This window comes from Sturnira hondurensis, unplaced genomic scaffold (genome assembly GCF_014824575.4).
Source record: "Sturnira hondurensis isolate 20B ecotype Veracruz unplaced genomic scaffold, ASM1482457v3 Scaffold0011875, whole genome shotgun sequence".
Lineage (NCBI taxonomy): Eukaryota > Metazoa > Chordata > Mammalia > Chiroptera > Phyllostomidae > Sturnira > Sturnira hondurensis.
In genome coordinates, this window is record NW_028084506.1 from 197,556 (window position 1) to 215,542 (window position 17,987).

At 43.6% G+C, this 17,987-nt stretch overlaps 1 protein-coding gene across 1 annotated transcript in view; it reads right to left on the minus strand.

Annotated features, from left to right (window-relative positions):
- The window catches only part of SH3RF1 (SH3 domain containing ring finger 1), a 153,587-nt gene extending 143,327 nt beyond the window's left edge, over positions 1-10,260 (minus strand). The window contains exons 1-2 of the mRNA XM_037060403.1: positions 10,062-10,260; positions 7,719-8,204 (exon numbers count right to left, since the gene is read on the minus strand). Of these exons, the coding sequence (XP_036916298.1) occupies positions 7,719-8,111 (393 nt within the window). The 5' untranslated portion in view covers positions 8,112-8,204; positions 10,062-10,260. The remainder of the gene's footprint in view (positions 1-7,718; positions 8,205-10,061) is intronic.
- Positions 10,261-17,987: the final 7,727 nt, after the last annotated feature.

Here is a 17,987-nt window from a genome sequence, read left to right on the forward strand (position 1 = left end):
ACTCGTGCGTGAAGACCCAATACTTTTCTGCGGCCAGGGTCGGGCCATCCTGGAACATGTGAACATGTCAAGCTGTCACATGATGGTGCCTCTCAACCAACACTTCAGTTTCAACAATGTCACTTTGTATGATAGAAGTTAGGCTTTCAACACATTCTAGTATTCTGGACTTGTTTCATAAATTAAGTAAAAAATAGAAAAATGAAAGTGCTAACACCAGCACATAATATTATGTACTATGAAACACATAACATTGAATGAAAACAATTAGGCCTACCAAAAAAATGGAAAAAATATTTTTTCTCATGGTCTTAAGCTCTTCAATTGTGTTCTACTGTGTGTGTGTGTGTGTGTGTGTGTCAGGGGAACACATGAAATGCTTAAGAGTCAACTTAACAATAGGAAAAAAATGGAATCATTTGCTAACCAATGCCACTGTGAATGAGTCAAGCAAAACAAAAATTTCAGGTTGAAACTTAATGTTATTTCATATATTAACATTTAATCCATGCATTTAATGTGTTAAAGAAACTTTACAGTTCCTTAAAGAGCTTTAGAAACTAAGCAGTTATATAATCAGGAGTATAATACTATTTTTAGGCCTGTAGGAACTGAATCTTCTTCAAATCAGAAGTTCAGCTTTGAAGTATTAGTCCTCAAGCACACTTCCAGGAGCCTTCTACAAATGCCAGGACTACTAGTAGCCCATGCTGACCATCTTTTAAACTGTGATTTCTTCTTTTTTGCTTCTTGCGGAATACATTGGGGTAGCCCAGGATAACAAAATTGTACAGGTTTCAAGTGCAGGATTCTACAACACATTATGCTGTAGTTTGTGTTCATCACCCCAAGTCAACCACACTGATGTTCTTATTCTATCACTACTGTATTATTGGACGGGGTACCTCACATAAATTAAAACTGGATGTGGAGCACCATACAGTAAACGTTAACTTCCCCTCTGCATAATGATCCGTTACTTCAGTTCACTCACTACACTTTAAAATAATGAAAACTGACTCCTCTTCATCCATTGCTCAATTATAAAAAGTGATCATGCAGTGTTTAAAAAGCATATTTTTTTCTTACCAAAAATGCCTTAAGAAATTTATTATTTCCCTTAGGCTAACATAAAAAAATGTTTATACTTGACAGTCCTTGCCTTTCTGCACTATAGTTAATGCAACTTAAAACGGATTTGCACATCCGCCTACTGCTCTTTTTCCATGTTTCACAATGCAAATAATCTACCGCTTAACTGCCACCAGCAACCCTTTGAAATGGCATCTCCATCCCCTTCTCAGCTACCCCAAAAGAGCCCACTCACACATGTCTTCCAATTGGCTGTGTTTACAGCTACCCATATGTCACCATTCACAAAGCCACCACTGCCACCCTCTAGACTAGGCACTGGCAGGCACAGAGACTGCACAGGACTGAAGGGCCACAAAAGGGGGTGGGGGCTCATAATCCTTCTTTGTAAGGTTACTACTTTCAGGAGTCTCTGGAATTAGAAAAGGAGGAGGAGAGGAAGCGGGAGGGGGTGGGGAGAGAGACCCATAGACTCTTCGAGACAACAGCTCTGGGACAGGGAAGGGCGAAGTCCCACAGTGAAGGAGCCTCACCAGCGCGGCAGGCTGCAGGTGGAGCACTTCCACGACACGCAAGCCTCACTGTACCACACGTATGATGTCACTCCACTGCTGCGGCTCCTCCTGAAGACGCCTGCTGCTACAAAGTGAGCCGCAAAGTCGTTTGCCTTTTGACCTTAGAATTAAAAAGGCTTGTCCTGCATGGTCTCAGGTTTGCTTAAACCATGTTAAAGCAACAGCCTGGAGCGGGGATGGATCACTCAACAGTGTGTGCCAGGCTGCAGTGGAAGAAAGCAGGTGTCCCTCCTGGCAGAGGTGGAGCTGGGGGCTCCTGGAGTCGTGATGGAGAGACCACAGGCAACGGGAAAGGAGTCAGAGATAGGGACTGACAGAGTACCCTACCGTCGTCGTTTTTATTCTTCCCTTCATGAGCTCAGAGACTAATTATGGGGCAAAAAGAGCAATTTGGAAAAGACACCTGGGTAAGCAATTCAAGGAAGGAAAGTGGATCAGCCTGCGCCCTACGGTCCATCTCCCCCTTCTTTTCTACCACTTCTCCCATCTCCCCGCTCTGAAAACGCAGACCACACTTGCAAGGCAAGGCAATGCAATGAAGGAGGGCAGGGAAGTGAACACAGCGCAGCGGTTTCACACCAGCTGATGCTGGAGCTGGGGTGCAGCTGAAGCCAGGGAACCAGGGGGCGGAGGCGGGGCTTCTCACAGACTGGCAGAACAGCAGGGATTGCAACTAAAGCAAAACCAGGTTTTTCTCTCCTTTTCCTCTCTTTTCCTGCCCAGCCAGCAATAATAAAAGGATTCTCCCATCCCGTCCACTCCTTCAGTCACCCAGAGAAGTGAGACAGGGAAACGGGGTAGCCAAAGAGAATGGCCATTCATCAGGCTGTTTCTCACAGGTCAGGAACCGAAATTACTGAGCTCAGGTCTCCATCCCGTGCAGCTCTATATCCAAATGTCACATCCACTGTGTGACCCTTCAAATTCCTTTTCAGTGACTTCGGTGCTTGTCACTCCAAATAGAAACGATATATTCCTTTGTGAGGAAGGCCGATACTTTAATAATAATTATACTAGGAATGATACATCCATTTACATTGACTTTGTAAATTTCAAAATGTTTGCACATCAATTCTTGCATTTATCCACAAAACAACCTACGGATAGTGATACAGATTGAGAGGAAACAACACAAAGAAAGGGGTTAAGTACATTTCAGTTGTTGAGAGAATGTCCAGCCAAGGATCCCTATTGGGTGATTAGAATTCACGTCACTCAGTCACTCACACATTCATTCGCACATCCATTCATTCTGTTATGGGTTGAACGGTGTCCCCCAAAGAAGTAAGTTCAAGTCTGAACCTCCAGCATCTATGAACGTGACCTTATTTGGAAACAGGGTCTAGCAGATGTAGCCATGTTGAGATGAGGTCCTATTAGCTTAGGGTGACTGGTGTCCTCAGAAGAGGGAAACTTCAGGATGCCAACAACAGTGTGGTGACTGCCAGGGAGATGGGGGTCGGGAAAGATAGAGGCGGGTATAGAGGGGGTGCATGGTGATGGACAGGCTTGACTTGGGTGGGGAACACAGGAGACAGTGTGCACCTTTATGAACTTGCTAACCAGTGTCGAAACTTCTCAAGGTGACTGTACCTCGGGAGTAAAGAGAACAGCTGGGCTGGGCCACTGTGAGTCTAACCAGCACTGAAGAGACAGGCAGGGCATGGAGAGGCCATTGGATGGGCTGAACTTTAGGAATACACCCCTAGTTAGCGTGTTACTTTGCTGGGGCCGCTGTAACAAAATCGCCCAGGTAGGCTGGCTTTAGCAACAGACACTTGCTCAGTTCTGGAGGCCAGAAGTCTAAGCTTCCATGCTGGTGGGGTTGGGTTCTTCTGAAGGCCTCTCTCTGTCACTTGTAGATAACCATCTTCTTCATGTGTCTTCCCATGGTCTTCCCTCTGCGTCTCGGTGTCTTAATCTCCTCTTCTCATAAGGAAAACACTCATATTGTGGATGAGGCACCGTCATATACATTCATTTTACCTTCACTACCTCTTTATAGTGCTATCCCCAAACACAGCCAAATTTTGAGGTACTGGGGAATAGGACTTCAACTTATGAATGTAGGGGGGTATGATTCAGCCCCTAACAGTCAGCAATAGGGAAAGGGAGAGAAAGGAGGCATGCAACTGGAGAAATCGAAGCATGCACAGCATTTGCCAAAGAAAGGAAACTACACCTGTGCTCCCCCATCCCCCGAATGCCCTGCCTGTCCTCTGTCTCCCAGTGCTTTGATACCAAGCTCCATTTCTGTTCTGAAGCCTTGCTGATCACCTCAGTCCCTACAATCTGTCTTTCTCATTCCAAATGCAGAGCCCATACCAGCCACACCACTCATCTGGCCCTGAACCCCATGTGGCCTTTTTTCAAAGAAGATTTATTTATTTTTAGAGAGGCAGGGAAGAGGGAGAAAGCGAGGGAGAGAAGCATCTATTGGTTGCCTCTCACACGCCCCCAACCTGGGACCTGGTCAGCAACTCAGGCATGGGCTCTGACTGGGAATTGAACCAGTGACCCTTCAGTTAGCAAGACAATACCCAACCCACTGAGCCACACCAGCCAGGGCACTTTGTGGTGGCTCTCGATGCCCTGCACATTACTGCACTTGAGAGGTCACCTTAGGTCGCTATCCAGTCCCTTGCTTAGTTCACATCCCCCTTTCATTAGTTCTTTCTAGGAGCCATGCCCTGTCCCACTGTAGGGCAGGGCCTTAGGAATACTCCTCCCCTCTTCCCTTCGATTGCCCGGTCCCATCTCAACTGATAATAGCACTTCACCCTTTAGACCTCAGTTCAAATGCCTCTTCTTCAAGGAAGCTTCTGAAGATCACACACACAGACACACATGTGCAATTTACCCTCACACTTAACACAGGTCCTTCTCCGATCCTCTCCCCAGCTCTCACTCATTCACACTTAACATGTTTAATTACCTACCTGCACTGTTATCATTCCTATGTGTCCCTCCTACGATATTGACACATACTCATAAATTCCTAACCAGAATCTGTATCTGGTTTGTCCGTCATTATCTACCCAGCACCCAGGGCAGTGCCTGGCATCTAAGGGCTCAGCGAATACTTGTTAGATAAAAAAAAAAAAGTAAGTACTGTGTAAATCAGTGGTTGTGTGATATATTTTTGCTGAATAGACTCACTTTGAGGTGGAGGCAGTGTGAAATCATTAAGTAATAACTTAGATGGATACATGCACGCATACAGATCCTGGATACTGGGACCACACAGAGAAAGCCAAAGTCTGGCTATCCTATTAAGTCACAATCTACAGAAATTACTTAAATGTGTTTTCCATATCGTGTTTTGCATGTATACATGAAATCTATCCTCTGCAGGTATTTTTTTTTTTGTCCGTTAAACAGATATCTACAGTCACCGTCTGTCTCCCTGCGGCTCATTCCACGGCTTGACTTTGGCTTAAAACCAGCAGCAATTCTTCACTTGGGGTAAAGAACTGTCGGGTTCCCTTGGTGACTCCAACCCAACGCTTTTTCATTTTCTTCTTCATATTAGACAGGAAACACTAAAATTCTGGGAACAAGATGTGTGTCACACATTGGAAATGTTCGTATCTGCTGATAACACTCACTCTACCTCGGTTGAACACATGAGGAAGCCACATGGTCACAACCTAACGGATCACAGAACATAACTAATAAACTGAAGCAACATTCCACATGTTATCACTTTCAGCTTCGCGCAACATGTGGAAACAGGCTCAGGCACCGCCTGGTCGTGTCGGAACATCTAAGGGAGGAGGATGCGCGTTTGGGATTTATTGTGGTCAGTCACCTCGGGGGAGTGTCCACAGGAGGGCATTACAGCCTCCACACGTCTGTACCTCGCAGATTTCTGACTTTTTAAAGGAGCATTTTCTGAGATGGCTTTACCTTTTGGATGCCTGGACTATTTGTGTAGCCCTGGATGTTTTGAATACTTGAAAATAAAAGGCCCTAGAGTGATCATTAATGGGAAATTATTTTAGACTACAGAAAAACTAGTCTTTTTATAAGAATCGCAGCACATGCATCAACTCAGATGACTGGAAAATGTGGCTGTTTCGTTCGCCACACTCTGTGCCACCCCAAAGTAACAGACACCATCTCCTGTTTCACAGACCCTAGCTAGTCTCTCCAAGTCATAAGGCTCAAGTTCAGTTGCCCTTCGTGGTGAGTAGTTTCTCTCATGCTAAAGAAAAACACAAAATTTAAAAAGAAAAGAAAAGAAAAGAAAAACACAAAGCCAGAAAAATAATACTGACATCATCAAAAGCTCACAAAAATTTACCTAAGAAAAGTAAAACAATTCTGGGAGCTTGGCAGTTCAAATAAATGAACACTACAACGTTACGTAGTCAATTTTTGGTAGAAAGAAAACGTTAATTTGAATGCTTGAGCCCTCTTATTAAATTCCTTTTGATCAGGAATCAAGTCCTCAATTTATTTCTCACCACAGGTAAGGCAATGTGTCAACCACTAAGATACTTCTATTCATAGCCAGAAGCTACGCCTTCTCTGGTATAATTAACAAGGAAACAAAATCTCTCCAAAGAAGCAGAATCTACTCCCTAGTTAAGCTAAGCAGGCCTGAGTCAGGTGTCTAAGAACCGATCAACTACACCACCGATTCTGTGATTAAAATATTGATGAGTACATATCCACTAATTCAGGTACCAGTAAACACCATAAAATAAAGGAAATCTAAGAAAAGTGCTGTAAGCAGATCAATTTCACAATATGCGGGCTTCAAATATGGAAAGAAAACCTCCCTAAGCTGAAGCTGTTGTTGTCTTCCAAAAAAAATTGTTCATTACATATGAAACAAAAGAAATCTGATTAGCCTAGTGATGAAACTGTCTTCCAGGAATTAAAATGCTTTACATACTTTAAATCTAGTGATGTAAATACTTTTAGATCCTTTTAAAAGATGAACTGAGAAGGAAGGAAGGGAACGATTCTAGGGCTGCTGGTCTGTACAGCTATCTGAGCGTCACATCTGTGAATTTATACTGCCTAATACCGTCCCAGTGGGTTGTTCCGACAGTAAAGAAGCCAGTTTGGTGTGCCTGTACTACAAATACTTGAAAAATATATATTCTCATCCAGATTAGCTGTGGTTTAAAAATGTATTTTATCAGTTTGGCCAATTATCAAAATTGTTTCCTCCAACACAAATGGAATTGTTTTCACTGCCCGATGCCCACCACTCCTCTCCGTTTTCACACAGACGAGGGAAGCTCCTCTTACTGTTGTGCCGTCGCCGACCACTTACATTCAAATTTATTCAGAATACCTTTCCTTCCAGAAATTTAAGTTGTGGTAACTGTCCAAATATTTAGTGTCACTTAAAATTATTTCAGTCCAAACCCAAAATCCAAGAAAAATCATTTTAATGGAATGTTTCATTTCACTCCCTGTAAAATCCAACATAAAGCCAGATTCTCTTGCTTTTTAGCATGGTACTAAATGACATTTCGTTGCTACAGCAACAAAACTCTGCTACCTGTGGCCATGATTTGTTAAGAATTCCTCCAACCAGTAAATTCTGTGCTGTGCATTCATAAAACCAGCAGAATGGCTCTAAGCAACATAAAAATTAAGGCTTGACTTCCTACTTATCATTTAGCCACACACATATTTATAACATATATACATAAATGAACACCTACCAACCTAATTATGGCGCTCCCAAATTCATCGAAATGGTAAAACGATAGCAAATTTTCATTTCCAAGGGGGCACAAAAAACTGCTGTCTGATAAATTTCATTGAATTGCTACTTGTTTCCCAAAATTTATTTTAAGAGATAATAGAGACTGTCTGGAGAAAATTTAAAAACAAGAAAATGTATTACTTATCTCCAATTTCCTGCCCAAAGAGGAAAAAATATCCTAAAGCATAACTTCCTACCTGTTATAGTAAGTGTGGCTTCTTTAGCAATAAGCTGATTTAGAAAACATCAAGTTAGAGAATAAAGAAAAAAATATGGTCATGACCACCGTTATTTATCAACATGCTGTGCAGGCTACTCACCCTCACTGGGGGGCTCCAGGCTTGCACCCGTGGCTGCTGTCCACCCTGGGAGCTCTGCAGATCTTTTGAGCTACAGTTAGCCACAGAGCTGCTCTGTGCTCTTAATGCATTTGTGCAGTTTGTCCCACCGCCTGCACCAGGGCCAGGCTTCCAAGGCCTCTGCTTGATACCATCCAGAAGTCTGACCAGCAGGATGTTACTTGGAAGCTCCTCAACACCCGAGCCAACAAGGGTCCTGCACTCAGGACATCTGAGTTCATTTCGGGAGCCTACGATCCCCAGCAAACACCGTTTGCAGAATGTGTGTTGGCAGGGCAAAACCTTGGCAGAAGCATCCAGGCGCTCTAGACACACAGGACACTCCAGAAGATCCAGCAAGGCAGACTCATCCATCTTTATCTAGTTTACTGAGAAAAAGCTTCAGAAACATTCATAGTTGTACGCAGCCCTTAAGTGACTCATGTAACATCCATTTCAGACTTCGCTCTGGAGTCACAGGGGAGAAGAAAAAAAAGGACAAAAAATTAGTATTGTTCTCTGGGGAGAAGGTTCACAGAGGAGCCAAGAATCAAAAAGTACACAAAAGTGCTCCCCCTGAAGAGTGTAGCTTTGCTTTGGAATGTGGCTCCTGAACTCCAAAGCCAACACTTAAAAACAAAATAGGCTTTTAAAAACAATTCAAAATTAATCCCTGGCAATATTTTGGAGTTTACTGTGCAGAAACAGCTATGAAGTACCATCAGGATTCCTGCAATAAATAGGATTTATGAAATGCAATAAAGACCATAATTTCTTCAGCTCTCAAAGTGANTCCATTTCAGACTTCGCTCTGGAGTCACAGGGGAGAAGAAAAAAAAGGACAAAAAATTAGTATTGTTCTCTGGGGAAAAGGTTCACAGAGGAGCCAAGAATCAAAAAGTACACAAAAGTGCTCCCCCTGAAGAGTGTAGCTTTGCTTTGGAATGTGGTTCCTGAACTCCAAAGCCAACACTTAAAAACAAAATAGGCTTTTAAAAACAATTCAAAATTAATCCCTGGCAATATTTCGGAGTTTACTGTGCAGAAACAGCTATGAAGTACCATCAGGATTCCTGCAATAAATAGGATTTATGAAATGCAATAAAGACCATAATTTCTTCAGCTCTCAAAGTGATATTAGCTGCCTTAATATAGTCCTCAACTCATATGGGAAGCTGAACAGAAGCAACTGAAAGTTTCCTCCACCTGAAATTACTTTTAAATCCAACAAAATTCCCAATTTTAGTGTTTAAGAAAAACCATGCCTCATGTGATCACTTGTGGTAAATGATCCCAATATTAAATACACATGTTTCTTCACTGGCCTTAAAAATAGAACTGTTTAATGTTGCCCAACCAATTTGAGCTGAAGGTTATGACAATTCTAAAGGACACAACTAAAGACCTGCTTGAAAGCAGTTGAAATATACAAGCACCCTTTAGAGCACGCTCGGAAACGGATTTCTGAACGGCCTGTCCTAATCCCATTCAGAAAATCTGGCAAAATTATCACCAAAAGAATTTGACAATGGAATGCTGGACGGAAAACTGGGCGTAATACGAAAATGGGGCCATTCAGAAAAAGCCTTTAAACCAGCGACTGCGCCGCTCTTCCACCACCACCAAAATGAATATAACTGTGAATGTCTGGGGGGTGGGGGTAGGTGAAAAGGGTTTGCTGAGAGCGCTAACAGCTGTTCTTGACAGAGTCGCGGTGGGGGGAACCCAGGCTGCGCCCGTCTCCCACGCTGCCCAGCACAGGTACTCCAGACCCGCAGGGAGGCGCAGCGGCGCGTCGCAGACACACCCGGGGCCAGGTGTCGGGGGCACAGGCAGGGGAGGGTGCCCGGCTGCGGCTGGGGCTACGGCCCGGCCAGTGCCCGAATGGGGATCTCATTCAACAGCCGCATCTCCACTTCCCTTACAATCAGGCCGGGCACCAAATTCCCCAGCTGGAAGTTTGCAAGGACTTAGAAATAGATCGAACCCTTAAGTTGCGAAAGTCTGCTCCACAGAGTGCCACCGAGAAACAGCTATCACCCTGCAGAGAGGAGGCGGGAGTCCCCGGAGACACGCAGCCAGCAGAGAACGGCGGGGGGGAAGCTGGGCTGCGCCGGAGACTTCGGCACCGAGCCCGGGCAGCTTCCTGCCGGGAGAAGGCTGCGAGGCCTCAGACTCCGCTCCCGCAGGTCCCGGCTCCCGGCCCACGGGGACCCGAGGGTGGGAGACGGAGAGCGTAAGCAGCGCGGAGGGAAGGAGAAGGGGACACCCGATCACTGCCTTCTGAGCCGGGAAGCTCTGCCCGCTCCGGTCCCCGCGACCTACCTCGCGCCTCGATTCTTCTCTTTGTTCACGGCCCCGCAGCGGTTGCTGCGGCCGATGTGGATGCGGCCCCGCAGCGTCCGCGGCTAGCAGTGTCTCTGACGCGGCGGCAGCACCGGAGACTCCTCTCCGCTGCCCCCCTCACGCGCGCAAACACACGCCGCCGCCGCCTCCTCCCACTTTCCCAGCCAAGGAGGGCGGAGGAAGCGGAGGAGGAGGGGGAGAAGGAGGCCGAGCCGCAGCCAGCGCCCGGGGCGCGAGGGGAGGCCGTGCACCACAGCGCCTCCCCCCGGAGCGGCCGGCGCACCTCCGGGAACCGCGGCCGCCGCGCCCTCCTCTCGGCACTGGGTACCTGCGCGCGGCCCCCGCGAGCCCGGGGGCGCGACAGGGGCGGCGGGGCGCTGGGGCGCTGCGACAGCCGAGAGTCCGGGAAACGCGGACCTCACGGGGCTGTGAAGAGGCAGACTTGGGGGCACAGGGCCGTAAAATGAAGCCACAGACGGGGAGAGCCTTGGGGAGCGGCGGGTAAATAAAGGAGAGAGGGGCCGGGGTCGGTTGTGGGCACCCCCCGCCGGCAGGCGGTGCGGGAGGGGCTGGGTCCCAGGAAAGGGCGGGAGCAGCCCCGGCGGAAACTGATAACACCTGGATAGGCTTCTGTTCGCCCAGCCTTGGAGAGGCACTGCGTAAGGTTAAAGTCACATGCGACCCCTCGGTCAGAGGAAGGCATGTTGATCAGTCCGGCGTACAGTCCCAAGGCAGGTGTCCACCTTCGGATTTCCCGGGCCACCGCCTTCAGTATTGCTCCCCCGTCGTCCGCATCCAGGCACCACGCTGCCTCCCCAGGGACACATACCTGACCAACAGGGAGGATTGCTGACCCAGAAACTCAAAATGGGAAGGGAGATAAGCTGGGGAAACAGGAGTGTAGGCTCAAAATCCAGCCTTGGGAGGCCCTGTTCTACCTGCCATAAGTGGGGAAAATTCAAAGTCTGACCTCGGGTGAGTTGGCACGCAAAGCTAATTGAGAGGCGCCTGTTTATCTCAGCCTGGGAGGCAGCCACAACCATCCCTGTGATCTTTGTTTTGGTTGCCCCAGGCACACACCTGTAAACTCTGAAAAGTAGTTTTGAAAAACAAGTTGTCCACATGTTTAGCGTTGCTTTTCAGACTCAATTCAGAGGGAAAAACAAGTTAAAATTTTGTCTCAACGTTGTCATTATTCTGTTTGCATGTACCATCAACTTACAAAAAGTTATCCAGATACTTTTCCTAGGTGTGTAGAAACTAGGCAAGAATAAGGGAAAATATTCCAGATACTATGTAAGAAAGCCCTACCTGGCTACCAACCACCCTGACATTTGTCAAGGGAGTCAGATTAGTGTCTACTCTCCAGACAGGGCCACAGCTAAACCATTCAAGACGAATGAGTATCACCTAAGTAAAAAAAAAATGTAACAGCTAATAATCATCAGTCATTCACTGTATGCCAATCACTGTGCTAAATATTTTACATGCATTAATCCAATCCTCATGTAACCGTATTAGTCACTCCTCCTTAACTTTTTCCTAAATGGATTAATATGCTCAGAGTTCTACTGTATGAATACCAGCAATAATAGCCCACTTGCCCCTCCACTAGAAGTGAACAAATGCACATGCACTTTTGCTGGGAAAGACAAGGGAAGAGAAGTACAGAACAGAATTTTTAGTCCAATAATCTACAAACAAGGCACTCTGAAAGTGACTACTTAGTCCCTACATCAGTGTTTCCGGAACTGTGCAGATGAAAGTAAGGCCGACTAGAAGCTTACAACCAGTAAACAGACAAATATTATTATACACAGTTGACAGTTATTAAAAATGAAGCTCCAATATGTTCACGTCATCCCCAGGTCACACAAAAAGTAATTTTGAACCAAGACGCAACCTGGTGCCTCTGGATTCCAAGTCCAGTTTTCTTTCTGCAATTCCGAAGGCCTCTTCTGCACAGCACCTCCTTCCAAGGGAAAAGCCACACTTTTAATCACATAATTCCTCTGGAGAGTAAGGGGCAGTTTTTGTTTTGTTCTTAATTTTATTTTTTGTTTGTTTGTATTTAGAGAGAACATTAGCACAAGACCATGGGTGGTATATGGTACAGCTCTTGAGACTCGGCTTGAAACTCAGTAGTCGCGCCCATTATCAAAGAACTGAGGACGGTGTGCCCAAGATTACAGGGATCAAATATTCATGGATGCTTGTAGATGCATCCATGAATATTATCTGGGACATGGCTGCAGCTCTTTGAGCATCCCTGGTGCTAGTTCATGCTATTTTTTAGAACACAACTCTTTCATTAGCCTTAATTACTCCAGCTGTAAAATGACGTTTTTGGGCAAACTACTCTAACCTCTTGAGCCATCTTCCCTTTTGAAATGGTGAAAAAGTAATACCTGTCCGAGACTGCTGTTGGAGAAGTCAGTGAGACAATGTGCTGGTCCTCTGCAATCTGTACTGTACCTCTCTGTTGGAGAAGATGTACCATCATTAGCATTACCTGCCAAGAACTACCCAGGCTGAGTTATACTGAATGAAACCTTTTTTTTCCCCATGGTCTTAAAAAAAAATCTGAGACAACACTCTTAATTGCAGAATCCTGTCAAGAGAATACAATATAGGTGAAGGGACACTTGGGGGATGAGATGTTCATCTTGCCATTTCTGAGAACCGAACATGAAGGAAAGAATGTAAGCGTGATATACTAATGGCCCCTGTGACTTCTATTAGATACATTAAAAAAATATAAACACACCCTGTACATAATAATGATGGTTTGGATTTACAGTTTTTTCCCTCCCAGGACTTCAAAGTACTTTCAGATATGTTATCTCATTTATCTTCTCAGCATCCCTCTAAAGCCGCAAAGACAGATATAATCATCCCCATGTTGCAGATGGGAAAAAATGAGGTGTAGAGAAGTTATTGCTCTTACTGATGACATTAAGACACAAATCAGTCTTTTAAATCCCCAGTCTAGAGCACTCTTTGGGTAAGCTTTGCTATCATACTCATACATGCATGTGTCTGACCACCATTTTCCTTCAAAACTAATTCCTCTTCCAGCTGCCATGATCATGGTAAATAGCAGCACAAGTCACCCAGCTGTTTCAACTAGAAACCAAGGAATCATCTTCGATTTCTTCCTCCTCATCCCTCTCCATCAACGAGTCTGCCAGCTAACCCCCCAAATATGTTACAATTTCTACCCACTTCCCTTTGCCTTCACTGCACCTTTATTTAAGCCATCATTACCCTTTGCTTCTGTCCCTCCTAACCAGCCTTTCTGATTTCATTTCTGTCTTCAAACAATCTTCTGAATGTAGTGACATTCATAGCAAGCTACAAAAATGGCATAACAGATCACGTTACTCCCTTGCTCAGAGCTCCTCAATTTCTTCCCAATCACACTTGGAATCAAATGGTTTCCATGTCTTACAAGACCTTAATCACCTGGGCCTTGGACCATTATGCTCTACCACAGCACTTTATAATTTTTTTACTGTCTAATTTTTGATTCTTTACTTATTGTCTGTGCTCCTTACCTGAATATAAGATCTCTGAAGGCATGGACTAGGTCTGTCTTTATCACAGTGTCCTTCATAGCCAATCCATATGGGCACCAGAGAATAATTCTCAAATAAGGAATTAATCAAGTATGGAATTATATTTTTTCCATTCTAAAGCTACACATGTACTTAGTACTTCATTGTCCTTAGACAGGAAATCAGGCAATGTTCCAAACTGTGTTGAAAGTCTTATAATCTATCAATCAATATGTTTTTATGTGGAAGTGAAGAAACATGATTCTTCCTATTACTTTTTAAAAATTGATTTGAGCAGGGGGAAGGGAGAGAAAGAAATATTGATTTGTTGCCCCACTATTTATGCACTCATTGGTTGATTCTTATACGTGCCCTGACCAGGGATCAAAACCACAACCTTGGCATATTGAGATGATGCTCTAACCAACTGAGCTACCCAGCCTCTTTTGTTTCACAGTTAAGCTGGGGAAAAAGCTAAATGCCATCCATGGAACACAGAACATAAAGGCAATGCCAATTAGTCTTCATTGTAGGTATTGTTAATGGTGTCACCATATACTTACTTCTCAAGCAAGCAAACAAAGGCCATTATTTCCAATTCCTTTTTCTCTGTATACTTGCTCCCCCACCTCCCATCCAGACAGGTGATCCAGAGACCATCAGGCGTGCTTCTTAAATCTGTCCCTTCCTCTCAATCTTAATTTCAGGCCTGTTTATCTCCTACCAGGACACTAACTACTTTCCCTGCCTCTGGTCTCTCTAGGGTACTTGTTTCTAGAGAGATCTGTGGAGTCAAAGGTTTCTCATTTACTAAATGATCTTCAGGCATGTTTCTCGTTTTCGGTACCTTAGTTTCCCCTGTCAAAATGGCATAATGCTACCACCTACCTCAGGGTTTTCATGGCAATTTCATGTAAGTTAATAAAAACAGAATGTCTGGAACCATGCCCAACACATGGTAAGTGTTTAATAAAGGATAGTTAATATCACCCTTTTTATTAGAATCTAGCTACAATCCTGGATCCACTACCTATTAACTGAACGACTTTGCAAATTAATATTCTGAGTCTCCACATCCTTAGGTACACAAATGGACATAATGTTCTCCACTTTAAAAGCTTGTTGTAAAAAAAATAATGACAAAACTCATTGGAAAATCTAGCACAGCATCTTTCTGGCACTATGTGTTTCCTGCCTTCTTTCCTGTGTGTCTATCTGCATCTGTTTCCATATAGTTAGAGAGTGGATTGGATTATCTCTAAGGTTCTTTCCAGCATTAAATGTTTATCTCCATCCTAACTGCATAAAACACCCAAAGGCAATGGAATCACCTTGTAAAAAGCCAAGTGGTCCTGAGGTGCCCTAGTTGTCAGGCAAGTGGGCTCCTAGCAGTAGGCATCAGGCAGACCCAAAGAAGCTATTTTGGTCTGCAGTAGTGGGAAGGTGGTGTGAACTCCACTGTCTGGAGAAAAAAAAAAGCTGAGCAGATGGCATATTTATAGGCACTCCCCAAGGATTTCATTTCAATTGGAATAGATGATAGGAGATGAGTGGGAGGTAACTGAACTGCATTTTCCTCCAGCCTTCTCGAAACAAATCTGAATATTTGAGGAGCTATTTGACAGGGGAATACTTGGGGAGAGCTGGAGTTCTCCACACTGACTAAATCCAACTCTGCCTCCAGGGAGCGGTTCTGGAGGTTTAGTGTAGTCAGAATCACCTGCAAAGCTCCTTAAAAATGCAGACACTCCAGCGTCCTCCCTAGAGATTCTTACTTAGTAGGTCTAGCGTGGGTTCAAGAATCAGATGGTTCTAATAAAGGAGATGCTCGACTATAATTTGAGAAATGCTAACCTCGCATCACCCAGAGGCCCATTAAAGGGGGGAGGGTGTACCCCAGGTGCTGACCAAGGAAGCAACATAAGGCCCTCTAGGGGTTTGGTTTTGTTGAGAAGGTTGTGGGAGCTTAGAGCTGGACACAACGGGAGAGCCACTGAGTGCCGCCGCCTGCATTCATTCCAGTCTGCCCCCTTCCTGGTCCACTCCACTGTGCAGTGCTTGGCTTCTCCTCCGAATAAAATAACGGACAAATTTTCTACATCATTTTTAAAGGGAGCTAAAACATTAGTCTGTCCAGAGAAATACACATGGCTGGCCCCCAAGTTACCTAAAAGTAGACCAAGGTCACCCACATCTAGCCTCCGGAGGTCCTTTGCTTAGTACTCTTAAATTTCAGTGATAGCATGCCTAAAACTTAGGTGCCCCTAGTACATTTCTGACCCACGTTTAAAGATAAATTTAACCCATTTGAGGAAAACTGAATAGGATTTCTTCCTTTCTATTAAAAATACTTTCTCTTGTCAAATTCTGTTATCATTTTAAAAGTTTAAACCTTGAAGTGGTCTTCTCGCTTCTAAGCAAATTTTACCTAGCCCACACTATTAGGGAGGGAGAGTAGATAAACATCCATTACTTCATCTGACCAACTTTGGGAAATGAAATTCCATAATCTTTCTTTGTGACCCATCTTTATATATTAAAGGCTGTTTATCAATTTTCAGACTTTTTTCCTGATCACATTAAAGATAAATGTTGACTTTCCTAATGCATTTAAATAGGCCAGCTTCCACACACATGCACAGGCACACAGGAAATGTGATAATTCACTGGAGACTCATAACATATGATCCATGTTTCTTTTTTCATTGTAATAGTCAGCAAAAGATGTGGGTCTTTCTCAATTTTTCCATCCTTAGGTACAAGCCTATTTTCTGTGATTTCATAGTACGTAGAAATGCCCACATCATAACATTTTATTTTATCTGCAGCATAGCACTTCACCGTCTCTCTTTCTTGCTCCTAAATAAATATGTATTTATTCATCTTCCTAAGAACATAATTATCATGACACCAGACACTGCTTATGCTGCACTTCAGGTTTGTTTTTCTGGAAACTTACCTGAATTCCAAGTGGCTTTCCTCCTTTCACTGAGATCAGTTTCCTCACTATTTTTCTGCCCCTTATTACCTCCACCTATACCGCCCGATTTTCACCCTGATCTTCACATTGTTCTTACAGAATTTCTGTCCTCATAGCTTCTTGACATGCTTGTGTGTGTGTGTGTGTGTGTGTGTGTGTGTATCAGGCAAGTATGTAAAGTTTGTCATTTTTAAAGTAATAAACATGGGGGGAGTGGTGGGAGAAAAAAGGAGACAATTGTACTTGCAACAATTTATACATACATAATAAATAACGTAACATAAATTTTAAATTAAAATTTCATTTTATGCTTTATATGTTAATTGCATAGAATGCCAAATAAATTGATCATAAAGCATTCCCCATGTAAATTACATAACATATGATAAAAATGCTGAATAACTCATCAAAAAATGTATTCATGGTTGATGTTAACAAATTAGATCTAAGCACAGCAGTATAGAAGATAGGTTTTAATCATCTCATTCAGAATAATCTCTTTCCTCTGTAATTCAAATGAGTAGCTACAAAGGTTTTTTGTTTTGTTTTGTTTTGTTTTTAAATAGGAACCGAAGATGCCATCAGTCCAGTTAACATTCTCTCTCTTTGACAAGATTGTGGAAGACTAAAGATTAAAATAATTCCCTAGTTTTTCATGATGCTTTTATGCAAAAATGATGATTTGCATAATTTCTTTTCAGTCTCAATTGAATTTCTGAAGCTATTTTTCAAGCAAACTTCCACATGTCTCCAGTGTACGCCATCTGTCTCATCTCTTTCTCTCTCTCTTTTTTAAGTATTACAATTATCGCATAACAGGAGCTGTCAAATCTTTATTCCCCAAGGATTCCTTCTTTTGATAAGTGAAAAGGAACTGTATATATTGTTATGTGTAGTTGTAGAAATGTGACGGGGATTAAGGAAAGGTTAGCTGTTCAAAGCAGTTATGGCTAACTTGACATATTGGAGGAAATATGATTGGTGGGCTGGCTAGAGTTTTTAAATCAGACTCTTTACTCCGAGAAAATGAAAGAATATTTAGTCAAAAGGTCTGGAGGTCTTAAAGCAAAGAAGAATTTGCAAATAGCCTTCCTAAGAGTTCTGTGGCCCATACTATGAGCATTAGAGAAAATATGGAAAAAAGAAGGTGACCTCACTCACAGGCTGCAAATTGCTTATAAAGCCTGTTGGCATTTGCAAGTGGTTGATGCTTTTACTGCAGGAATCAAGTTTTGTGTTTATATAGTAAGGATATACTCAGTAGGAACTTCGAGGAAATTACATGGATTGCCAAGCAAAAGTCCATATTGAAGTATTATTTTTAAAAAATTCTGCCAAAGACATTTAAAAGCCTTTTTTTAAAAGTTC